Source organism: Heptranchias perlo, chromosome 11 (assembly GCF_035084215.1).
Source record: "Heptranchias perlo isolate sHepPer1 chromosome 11, sHepPer1.hap1, whole genome shotgun sequence".
NCBI classification, from domain to species: Eukaryota; Metazoa; Chordata; class Chondrichthyes; order Hexanchiformes; family Hexanchidae; genus Heptranchias; species Heptranchias perlo.
This window is the reverse complement of record NC_090335.1, coordinates 61,900,665-61,913,274: the sequence shown is the minus strand read 5'-3', so window position 1 is coordinate 61,913,274 and position 12,610 is coordinate 61,900,665. Positions and strand designations below refer to the sequence as shown.

At 40.5% G+C, this 12,610-nt stretch overlaps 1 protein-coding gene across 1 annotated transcript; it reads right to left on the bottom strand.

The window, feature by feature from the left end:
* Nucleotides 1-3,239: 3,239 nt before the first annotated feature.
* LOC137326992 (interleukin-10 receptor subunit beta-like) lies at nt 3,240-7,459 on the bottom strand. The gene is made up of 3 exons (XM_067992372.1): nt 7,388-7,459; nt 5,439-5,596; nt 3,240-4,201 (listed from the first exon to the last, which is right to left on the bottom strand). The coding sequence occupies exons 1-3, from the start codon at nt 7,443-7,445 to the stop codon at nt 3,923-3,925; spliced, it is 495 nt and encodes a 164-aa protein (XP_067848473.1). The 5' UTR covers nt 7,446-7,459; the 3' UTR covers nt 3,240-3,922.
* Between the last annotated feature and the right edge of the window lie 5,151 nt (nt 7,460-12,610).

Genomic DNA, 12,610 nt, shown 5'->3' with positions numbered 1-12,610 from the left:
AGGGTTGAGGGAGCAGGAGGTGAGTCTCATGGTCAAGGTGAGCTCGGAGAGGGCATGTAGTTTGGGACTGGAGTTACATCTCGGCCAGACCAGGTAGGGATGGTAGGTTCCCTTTCCTGTAGGACATGAACTAGTTAGGTTTTTGCAACAATCGGCAGCTTTAATGATCGTTTTCAGGTGCTCGCCCCTATGAGATTTATTGAATTCAATTTCACAATTTCTCATGGTGGAATTTTGTCTCATGATATCTGGGTTCCTACTCCAGTACCAAACCACTGGTTACCTTACCGCATACATTTTCTAGAAATAGGATACGGTCAGTGTACAGTTGCTTGAAGAATAGATGAATGAGTTTGCTGTAATTAAAACTAAAGGATACATTTTGAATATGCGAGTTAAAAAATATATCAAGGGACTTTACCAATAACTGTGTTATATCCTCATACCATTAAATGTTGCTCTAATTTTTTAATATATATCCACTTCCTCAGTAGATAATTTACTGATATAATTTGCATCAAAAACTATATGAAATATTTGGAGTCTTTGGTTTGTTTGGTGCTGGTAGAGCTAAGAATATGAACGACTGGCACACATGATCATGAGCCACAAGCACACAGTTTTCACACTACTGAGGGAGGATCAAAAGATCAGTTCATTAGACAGCATGTGAGGAAGGCTATGCCAAGTGGAACAAGTTTGGTTGGCGAAACAGCTTCATGTGCACAAATTGCTGTGCAAAGTTTTAACGCAAAGAGTAAATAATTAGCATCTCAGAATCTCATATATACCTCAGATCATTTCTAAAGCTTTTTTGGGCCTAAAATAGTCCCTAAATCCCCAACTAATTTGAATGTACCTCACGCCTTCAGCATTTGGGTACAACTTCACCCTTATAAAAATGTCTTCAGGTTGGAGCAACGATGTGGCTGAGGCACATTTTCTTTTTAAGCTGGCCATACAGACAAGAAAGATCTTAAGTTCAATCCCTGGTCTGTATTGAGTTTGCTGATCTCAAGTGGGGCTACTGTAGGGTCACTACAATTGGCTTCAGTGTTTCTGGATTAGGATGCAGAAGATTAGCCAAAGTTTCTGCTCCTGATCACTATTCAGCAACTGTTGTTCAAAGTACATGTATGTTCAAGGACAAGATTGGACTTGGCTGTAATGTCCCATATGGTCAAGCACAATGCCTAAACTCACACATGAAGAATGGCTACGTAATCAAGGTGCAATAGGGCTACTGGTCTCCATGGAGCCATATTCGAGCAAGCAGTCAACACCTTTAGTAAAGGAATGGAAAAATTGAGAAGACAAAACACCCCTCCATACGAAGGTACAAAGTTAAGGAGATTAGACTTCTCACGCACCTCCATGACTAGCGATAGCGTAGCATTGAGAGAAGCCTGGGAATAGGCCACTTCCCAAAATCTTGGGCAAGAAATAATAAAAAGACTTGCATTCATATAGTGCCTTATCCCATCTTTCAGAAACATCTCAATACACTTCAAATGCAACAGGGTATTTTGAAATATAGCAACTTCTGCAATTTTACACATAACAAAATCCACAAATAGTAATGAGACAAACGACCAGTTTTTTTTGGTGGTGTTGGCTGAGGACACGGGATGAACTTTCTGTTGTTCTTTGAATTATGGGGGGGGGTCCAAAACTAGGGGCCATAAATATAAGATACTCACCAATAAATCCAATAGTGAATTCAGGAGAAACTTCTTTACCCAAAGAGTGGTAAGAACGTGGAACGCACTACCACAAGGAGTTGTTGAGGCAAATAGCATAGTGCATTTAAGGGGAAGCTAGATAAGCACATGAGGAAAGGAAAAGAATGGTATGCTGAGAGAGTCAGATGAAGAGGGGTGAGAGGAGACTCGTGTGGAACATAAACACCAGCATAGATCAGTTGGGCATACGATTTCTATGCTATAGACTTGATGTAACTACGTGATCCATGACATCCACCTGAACTGGCAGATGAGGCCTCTGTTTAATGTTTCTGAAGGATGGAATCTTCAACAATGCAGAACTCCCTCAGTACTGCAGCAGAAAGTCAATCGAAGTTATATGCCCAAATCCCAGAATGGTACTTGAACCCACAACCTTGTGATTGAAAGCAAGATTCATCACTGAGCCAAGCTGGCACTTTTTGCTCACGTATGTGTGGCATAGCAGAGGAAGATAAATAAACCAAATCAGCACTCTCCTCATTGAATGCATATTAGACATGACTTTTATTATTCACATTTGCAATGTATTTATACTGGGATGGACTATACAATTACTTAACTGTAAAAGGAAGGTAGATGGCCAATAAGAAACAATCCTACACCTCTCTCCACAATCTACATATAATGATTGCATTGCTAAATGTTCATCCAAAAATGTTAGCATTTCAACCCTCTAACAGATCATATGCAAAAGAAGATATTTTGCTTGGTATTATCTGATTTCCTGTCCATTAGTTTCTTCTGATGAAGGGGTCTGAATAGCTCTCTTTTATTACTCATTTTACAAATCAGATTCTCTCTTTCTGAAATCTTGAATTTCTGTCTCTTGCTCTTTCTCTCTCCATTACGGTCCCAACAATTTGCTGTCTTGTTCCCTGCAGTACATTGGAGAGTCCCACGTGTGCCACAGACACAGGTGCAAAACATATACTGTGTGTTAGCCGGTCATGGTAAAATGGTACTGGGAAAAGTCAGGGTGGAATAACACAATAAATGTAAGCGACCTGTTTCTGGTACAATTCCACTGACATGCTCCCTAATCTGACCATAGAGGAAGATGCTAGCATTGAAGTGTTTGCAGTAAGCCAAGTCATATCCATGATATGGAATCAAAGAATCATAGAGCACAGAAGGAGGCCATCCTGCCCATTGTGCCTGTGCTGACTATTTGAAAGAGCAGTTCAAATAGTCCCACTCCCCTGCTCTTTCCCCATAGCCCTGCAATTTTTTCTCTTTCAAGTATTTATCCAATTCCCTTTCGAAAGTTATCATTGAATCTGCTTCCACCACCCTTTCAGGTAGTGCATTCCGGATCATAACAACTCACAGCTTAAAAAAAATCTCATCTCCCTTCTACATCCTATGTAGCATACATCCTATATGTAGCATATATTAATAAAATACTAGTCGATCTCCTGTGGCATTGCACACTGGGAGTCAAGAGCAAGTGTAGTCTTCAGGTGAAGTGGAAAGTGCCTATGTAAACTTGTCACATTGTAACTGCACACTCCAGCTCGTAGTGACATTGCAGCGCCTCCACTTGTGCGGGAAGGGTATAATTACAGCAAGGCAAGTTTACATAGGCAGTTTCCTTTATAAATGTGACAGGGGAATTTATAATGGAAAAAGATGACAAGAAATGTGCACAGATATAAGAATTTTAATATATTAATAGCTACATTGAAGTCCCTTACTTTCCATTTCTTTAAATTTTATTGGGAATTTTTCATTTTTTTTAAAAGAGGTTAATGAATATTAGTGAAAAAAGATATTTTTAAGTGAAAAAATATATTTCTAGGTGAAAGTTCGGGGGAAAATAAAAAAGTCGCAACAAAATTCAGCAAAAAACCTTTTCACAATCATTCATATCATGCTAAAATATAATAAATTACTAATTTTCTAGTTTTATTCGGATCAGAGATAATTCTTCATGATCTGCTGAAGAGGAAGTGTGAGAAAACAGTGCAGATCACACGTACATTGCTATCTCCACGTACAGCCAAAAGAGACATTGCTATCTCCACGTACAGCCAAAAGAGACATTGCTATCTCCACGTACAGCCAAAAGAGACATTGCTATCTCCACGTACAGCCAAAAGAGACCTACAGGACTAAATTTTGCGAGTGTCATAAAAATTCCCGAAAATAGAGAGGAGGATGTGTGGGTGGCATTTCCTTCAAGCATCAATATCTAGTAGTTTCTGCATTCTTCCATAAGGATTGCTGTTACTATTATTTTGCGGCCCTTCCTCTTCCTCCTCATCCTCTGTTGCCTGATTTTCCTCCTCCGTGGGCTGTTTCTCAAGCATTTCCATATTTGTATTCATGCCAACATTTGTGTTGTCAAACCTCTCTGGGAAGTCTGAAATAATACTTAGCTTGTCAAATGATTCTTCATACAGGTTCTTGGTCTGGGGCAGCAGGAATTGAGAATTCAATGAAGGTTCTTTCAGGTACTGTACAAAAGAAAAGTCAAGCATTTCAGATGAGTCATTCTCAATTCAGTGTAAATGATAATCTCCCAACAAACATACCCAGCGTGTCACTTGTTTTATGTGATGATTTACTGGGATCCAGAGTTTTTGCTGGGATTAAAAAAAGTGAAGCCCCGCCAATGAATTGGAAGGTGGAAGTCTAGAAAGCAATCAGATGTCCACATCTAAAGTGAAAACTAGTGTTCAAATATTACAGGATGGTGTATACTTAACAGACATATTTCAAGGGCGGTTATTTCATTTTTATCTACTCACTTCTCTTAATCACATTTACAGAGCCCCATTTGAAGTGGATGAGCTAAATGAAGTAGGACTCAGAGATCCATTGCTGTTTGTGGATATCGCTGGTACAGATCGGCTGATACATTTGCCTCCTTATCCACCTTCATGCAGGAACCCCCATTACAAATGAATGCCCCACAATGTATTACACACTATCTCTGCTGTGTGTGCGCTGAAACATTAAGCATCCACAGACGAGGTAACGCACAAAGTCATGGGGGGAATTCAAACACCCCTGAATAACGAATATAGGGGCTACTGTCCAAGTAGCACAAACGGAAGGCTGAAAAGTTGACGGCTTGTTCAGAAAGCATGCAGCTGGCAACTATGGGTTGTTGCCATCTGGTGACTGGAAAGCAATAGCAGTTTGTAATCTGGGGAGAAAGCCCAAGTTTTAGCTCCAAGTTTCAAGCAGAATCATCCTGTGACAGCCAGGTACTCCCCCCTCCTCCCTCATCGCCCCCACACCCAGTCTGAAAAACTCGACTGTTGCACTACAACACTGTATATCATGGCGGCAGTGGCAAGACTTACATTGCAGCCTTGTTACTTTGAACTTTCAATCTTATTAAAATGAAGACAAAAATTATTAGCAGCTACCAAAGCAATTTTGGACGGGAATTTCCTTGGAGCTGCTCCCACTTTGTTGCCATAACGTCGTGGGAAGTGCAGTGTGTAAATGGGGTTTCTGCTGTGCTTCTGGCCGAAGCTACGTCAGCAAAGTGGGAGAAGCTCAGAGGAAATTCCGGTCACCAAATCACATCCTTAAACTCTAATGTTTACCTCTCTTTGTAAACCTCTAAGTCACACCTTTAAAAAGATATCTGGAATTTGTTTAAATTTGCCAAGTTGCATGACGTTAAATTTGATGGCCTGTAAATCAGGACTGGGGATAGATGAGTAGAGTAACACATACCTCCTTTATGTGTTCGGGGAGGTTGTAGGAAGGAAAGAAAATATATCTGACAGTTCTGTAACCATGAAGCGATGCATAGAAAATTCCCATCGTCACAACAAAGACACCAAAAATTGATATTAGAAGCAACACAGTAATCAGCCACACTGGAACTTTACCTGCAAACAGAAACAGGGGTAGAACATTTATAAGTAGGAAGTATCATTTGGCCACACAGCTTGAAACCCAGTTCTGATGGAAGCTGAAACGAATGAAGATAAGATTTATGAGGCCAAAGCATTATTGTACAAATTGTACCGCTGCATGGCATAAGAATGGATTCCGTTATTAGGCACAAGGTGTAGCTTTGCACTGATTAACCGATGTCATGGTATCATTTGTAAGTGCTTCTGCTCCATGTTTCCATCTGTGCTCAGGGGAAGGAGAGGAGAATGACATCACATGGTGACTCTAATCAGAAAACTAAACGAAAATACACACACAACATGGAAGCAAATGGCAGAAAGACTACTTTTTTAATAATTTCAAAAAAAGAATGAACTTATCTAGCTGATGTTGTAGTGCTGCTGTGATGTCATGGGTAACATGGGGCAAAGATTGATGCCAATATTAAAATCACTAGAACTACATCAATGGTTCCATAAGTGATTAATACTTCCTCAGCTCCCTCCGCCTGTAGGCTGCAATGCTTGATTGGATACAAACACATACCTTTAATTAAGGAGAAGGTCAGTAGGTGAGTGTGACATCAATCAAAAAGGATTGTTTTTTTTGGGCCTATGAAATTTTCCTGTCCCTAAAAACTCAGTTACCCATGTCGTATCCTGCACCTAGTCCTGCTCAACCATCACCCCTGTCCTTGCTGACCTACATTGACTCCTGGACCCCTATGCTTCCAATTTAAAACGATCATTTTTGTGTTTAAATCCCTTCATGGCTTCATCCTTCGCTATCTCCGTAACCTCCCCTAGCCGTACAATCTCTCCCAAAAGACCTCTGCGTTCCTCTGACTCTGGTCTCTTGTGCATTGCTCTCCCTTTACCCCACCATTGGCGGCCGAGTCTTCAGCTGCCTAGGCCTCATACACTATTACTGCCTCCCTAAACCTTTCCACCTGCTTCTCCTCCTTTAAGACTCTCTTTAAAAACCATCTCTTTAAAAACCATCTCTTTGATCCAGCTTTTGCTCACCCCTCCCCCCATTCCTCAATATCTTCTTCATTGCCTTGGCATCCATATTTGTCTGATTACACCTCTATGAAGCACCTTGGGATATATTTTATGTTAAAGGTGCTATATACATGCACGCCGTTGTTATGTTCTTCTGCACTACAGAATGCTCCTTTGATATTATGGTTAAGGCACGTTCATGGGGTACGATAAGAAAGAAACACTTTTTTCTTTCTTATTGTATCCCATGAACGTGCCTTAACCATAACATCAAAAGAGCATTCTGTAGTGCAGAACAACATAACAACTTGCATTAATATAGCACTTTATCACATTCTCAAGACGTTGAAAACCTTCACAACCAATGAATTTCTTTTGAAATGTAGTCACTGATTTGTAAGCAAATTCACCATTCAATTTGTATACAGCAAGGTTCCACAAGCAGCAAATGGAATCAATTTCTAGTTAATCTGTTTATGATGGTGTTGGTTCAGGGAGGAATCTTGGCCAGGACACAGATAACCTTCTGCTCCTTTTTGAATAGTGCCAGTGGTCCACCTAAACTACCAGAACATATACTGTTGAGCAGCGGGAGAGGCTGGGAATATGTGGCTTAGCAATACAACATGAGCTCCTGGCAGACCCAGTCTCTGTGAAAATGAAAGAAATTGCAGTTCCAATTGAAAGAAAAGAAAATCAAGAATTGAGTGTTGTAGGGTTTTATCCCAGAGTATTCCTTTAAGAGGAACTGACTGTATTAGTGGCAGAAAATAGTAATACCATTATCCATTGTAGTTTCACAGACAATTGAACTAGGATGAGTCGTGCTGTTAGGCATGACAGGTTCAACTTTCAGACTGTAGGTGGTCCAAGGTTTAAGATTGGTGAGGGTTGTCATCGTCTGCTTGATGTTAACACTTTTAATCTGTGTGGAATGCAAAAGGTCTGGTAAATAGTTACAGGAGCCAAATAGCTGTAGCAAGACAGATAAAACCAAACTTGTTGAATGGAAGTGTTACTAAGAGGAGTACTGTCAATATTTCCTTGAGGCTACTTGTGGACTTACACAATAGACATAGCTCTTCTCAATATACTACCCTAAAACTACTGATGAGTTCAGGGAAACTCTTGTTTTGTTGGGCTGACCGGTTTTACAAGTCCTTAGTGAATTCATGACGTTGAAAAGTGGTTAAAATATAAATTGAATATTACAAACAGAATTTTAAATAAAAATATATACACTTGTCTCTTTATTCGCTGTTCTCTCTTCTTCCCTCTTGTACACTTTGGGGTAGAAGTTAATATGTGTGGTTCCCATTTTTTGGGTGTAAAACAGCACGAAGCATATCAATTTGGCATTGGGATAGCCTACGCCCATCTATGCAGGCATTGGTCCCACTGCCAAATTCATGGGGTCCATTTTTTAGGCATTTTCACGAGGGGTTATTTTGCACAAGTGAATTGTCATTACTGTGAACAGTGAAACCATCAATCATGGCCATAAAAACAGCAATCGATAACTGACAGCCTAAATTGCTAAACTGTAATCCGATCAAGTTATTCTAATGAGATTGTAAATTGTGAAATTGGACTCCGAGCAGTTCAAAATCATCAGTAGTAAACAATTTTACAACACCAAGTTATAGTCCAACAAATTTATTTTAAATTCCACAAGCTTTCGGAGGCTTCCTCCTTCGTCAGGTGAACGGTGTGGAAAATCCACATCATAATCATCAGTAGAACCAGGCTTTAAGTGATTGGGGTAAGGATAACCAGATTGTGTCAGGAAGGGACAGAGCGTACAAACAAAAGAATGCACTAACAAATAGGGTCCGGGTAAGAAAAAATGGTAATAAACAAATAAAGCCATAGTACAAAAAATGTTAAGGTGTCTAAAAATGTTAAAAAGACAAATCCAAAGGCACTGTATCTGAATGCACGAAGCATTCATAATAAGGTAGATGAATTAACAGCTCAAATAGATGTAAACGGATATGATATAATAGCAATTACAGAGACATGGCTGCAGGGTGAACAAGGCTGGGAGCTGAATATCCAAGGGTACTTGATATTTAGGAAGGACAGGCAAAAAGGAAAAGGAGGTGGGGTGGCATTGTTAGTAAAGGATGAAATGAGAGCAATAGTGAGAAAGGATATTGGCTCAGAAAATCAAGATGTAGAATCAGTCTGGGTGGAGTTAAGAAGCACCAAGGGGCAGAAAACACTGGTGGGAGTTGTCTAAAGGCCTCAAAACTATATTGGTAATGTACGGGATGGGATCAAACAGGAAATTAGAGATGCATGTAACAAGGGTACTACAATAATCATGGGTGACTTTAATCTACATATAGATTGGCCAAACCAAATTATCAATAATACTGTGGAGGATGAATTCCTGGAGTGTGTACGAGATGGTTTTTTTTAGACCAGTACGTTGAGGAGCCAACCAGGGAACAGGCTATCCTAGATTGGGTATGGTGCAATGAGAAGTGGTTAATTAATAATCTTGTTGTGCGGGGTCCTTTAGGGAAGAGTGACCGTAACATGATAGAATTCTTAATTAGGATGGAAAGTGAAGTAGTCCAATCCGAAACTAGGGTCCTAAATCTAAACAAAGGAAACTATGAAGGCAGGAGGAGTGAGTTGGCTATGATAGATTGGGAAGCTTCATTATAAGGCATGACGGTGATAGGCAATGGCTAACATTTAAGGATCGAATGCATGAATTGCAACAATTATACATTCCTTTCTGGTGCAAAAACACAAATGGAAATGTGGCCCAACCATGGCTAACAAAATAAATTAAGGATAGTATTAGATCCAAAGAGGAGTCATATAAAGTTGCCAGAAAAAGTAGCAAGCCTGAGGATTGGGAGCAGTTTACAATTCAGCAAAAAAGGACCAAGAGATTGATTAAGAGGGTAAAAATAGAGTATGAGAATAAACTTGCAAGGAACATAAAAGTGGACTGTAAAAGCTTCTACAAGTATGTAAAAAGAAAAAGATTAGTGAAGACAAATGTAGGTCCCTTACAGTCAGAAACGGGAGAATTTATAATGGGGAACAGGGAAATGGCAGAGCAATTAAACAAATACTTTGGTTCTGTCTTCATGGAAGAGGACACAAATAACTTCCCAGAAATGCTAGGGAACCAAGGGACTAGTGAGAAGGAGGAATTAGAAGAAATTAGTATTAGTAAAAAAAGTGCTGGAGAAATTAATGGGACTGAAAGCCGATAAATCCCCAGGACATGATAATCTGCATCCCAGAGTACTAAAAGAGGTAGCCATGGAAATAGTGGATGCATTAGTTGTCATCTTGCAAAATTCTATAGATTATGGAACGGTTCCTGCAGTTTGGAGGGTGGCAAATGTAACCCCACTATTTGAAGAAGGAGGGAGCGAGAAAACAGGGAACTACAGACCGGTTTGCCTAACATCAGTTGTAGGGAAAATGCTAGAGTTTATTATAAAGGATGTGATAACAGGACACTTAGAAAATATCAACGGGATTAGACAAAGTCAACACGGACTTATGAAAGGGAAATCATGTTTGACAAACCTACTGGAGTTTTTTGAGGATGTAACTGGTAGAATAGATAAGGGAGAGCCAGTGGATGTGGTTTATTTGGATTTTCAGAAGGCCTTTAATAAAGTCCCACATAAGAGGTTAGCATGCAAAATTAAAGCACATGGGATTGGGGGTAACATACCAGCATGGATTGAAAATTGGTTAACAGACAGGAAACAGGGAGTAGGAATAAATGGGTCTTTTTTGGGGTGGCAGACTTTGACTAGTGGGGGGGTACCGCAGGGATCAGTGCTTGGGCCCCAGCTATTCACAATATATATCAATGATTTGGATGAGGGAACCAAATGTAAAATTTCCAAGTTTGCTGATGACACAAAACTAGGTGGGATTGTGAGTTGTGAGGAGGATGCAAAGAGGCTTCAAGGCAATTTAGACAAGTTGAGTGAGTGGGCAAATACATGGCAGATGCAGTATAATGTGGATAAATGTGAAGTTATCCACTTCGGAACGAAAAACAGAAAGGCAGAGTATTATTTAAATGGTGATAGATTGGGAAATGTTGATGTACAAAGGGACCTGGGTGTCACTGTACACCAGTCACTGAAAGCAAACATGCAGGTGCAGCAAGCAAATGGTATGGTGGCCTTCATTGCACGAGGATTTGAGTACAGGAGCAAGGATGTCTTACTGCAGTTATACATGGTCTTGGTGAGACCACACCTGGAGTATTGTGTGCAGTTTTGGACTCCTTACCCAAGAAAGAATTTACTTGCCATAGAGGGAGTACAGCAAAGGTTCACTAGACTGATTCCTGGGATGGCAGGATTGTCATATGAGGAGAGATTGGGTCGACTTGGCCTGTATTCATTTGAGTTTAGAAGAATGAGATGGGATCTCATTGAAACATATAAAATTGACAGGGCTAGACAGACTGGATGCAGGGGGGATGTTTCTCCTGTCTGGGGGTCCAGAACGAGGGGTCACAGTCTTAGGATACGGGGTAGGACATTTAGGACTGAGATGAGGAGAAATTTCTTCACTTAGACGGTGGTGAACCTGTGGAATTCTCTACCACAGAAGGCTGTGGAGGCCAAGTCACTGAATATATTTATGAAGGAGCTAGATAGATTTCTAGACACAAAAGGCATCAAGGGGTATGGGGAAAGAGTGGGAATATGGTATCGAGATAGAGGATCATCCATGATCATATTGAATGGCAGAGCAGGCTCGAAGGGCTGAATGGCCTACTCCTGCTCCTATTTTCCATGTTTCTATGTTTAATTATAGCTTTAAATGCAGATAATTATTGCGGTCTGTAATATAGAATCATAAAGCACAGAAGGAGGCCATTCGGCCCGTCTTGCCTGTGCCGGCTCTTTGAAAGAGCTGTCCAATTTAGTCCCACACCCCAACTTTTTCCCCATAACTCTTCAAATTAGTCCTCTTCAATTACATGTCCATTGAAAGTTCCTATGGAATCTGCTTCTATAAGACCATAAGACCATAAGAGATAGGAGCAGGAGTAGGCCATTCGGCCCCTCGAGCCTGCTCCGCCATTCAATGAGATCATGGCTGATCTGATTTTTACCTCAATTCCACTTTCTCGCCTTTTCCCCAGATCCTTTGACTCCCTTGCTGATCAAAAATTTGTCTAACTCAGCCTTGAATATATTCAATGACTCAGCCTCCACCGCTTTTTGGGGTAAAGAATTCCAAAGAATCACAACCCTCTGGAAGAAGAAATTCCTCCTCATTTCCGTCTTAAACGGGGGACCCCTTACTCTGAGACTATGCCCCCTAGTTTTAGATTCCCCATGAGGGGTAACATCCTCTCAGCATCTACCCTATCGAGTCCCCTCAGAATCTTGTATGTTTCAATAAGGTCTCCTCTCATTCTTCTAAACTCCAACCTGTTCAATCTTTCCTCATAAGACAACCCTTCCATACCCGGAATCGACCAAGTGAACCTTCTCTGAACTGCCTCCAATGCGAGTATGTCCTTCCTTAAATAAGGGCACCAGAACTGTACGCAGTACTCCAGGTGTGGTCTCACCAGCACCCTGTACAGGTGTTGCATGACTTCCCTGCTTTTATACTCCATCCCCCTAGACATAAAGGCCAATATTCCATTTGCCTTCTGGATTACCTGCTGCACCTGTATGTTGACTTTTTGTGTTTCATCTACGAGGACACCCAGATCCCTCTGTACCGCAGCATTTTGTAGTATTTCTCCATTCAAATAATATTTTGCTTCTTTATTTTTCCTCCTAAAGTGGATGACTTCACATTTTCCCACATTATATTCCATCTGCCAAATTTTGCCCATTCACTGAACCTGTCAATATCCCTTTGCAGACACTTTGTGTCCTTGTCGCAACTTGCTTTTCCACCTATCTTTGTATCATCAGCAAATTTGGCCAGAAGACACTCTGTTCCTTCATCCAAGTCATTGATATGTATTGTAAATAGTTG

What these genes read in the sequence shown, in the direction of transcription:
- LOC137326992 (XM_067992372.1), bottom strand. Translation starts at nt 7,445, where the DNA reads ATGCCTAACAGCACGACTCATCCTAGTTCAATTGTCTGTGAAACTACA. An exon ending in TGAAACTACAATGGATAATG is followed by an intron (nt 5,597 to 7,387) that starts GTATTACTATTT and finishes TTCTGTTTGCAG; the next exon opens with GTAAAGTTCCAGTGTGGCTG. An exon ending in TCCCCGAACACATAAAGGAG is followed by an intron (nt 4,202 to 5,438) that starts GTATGTGTTACT and finishes TCTTTTGTACAG; the next exon opens with TACCTGAAAGAACCTTCATT.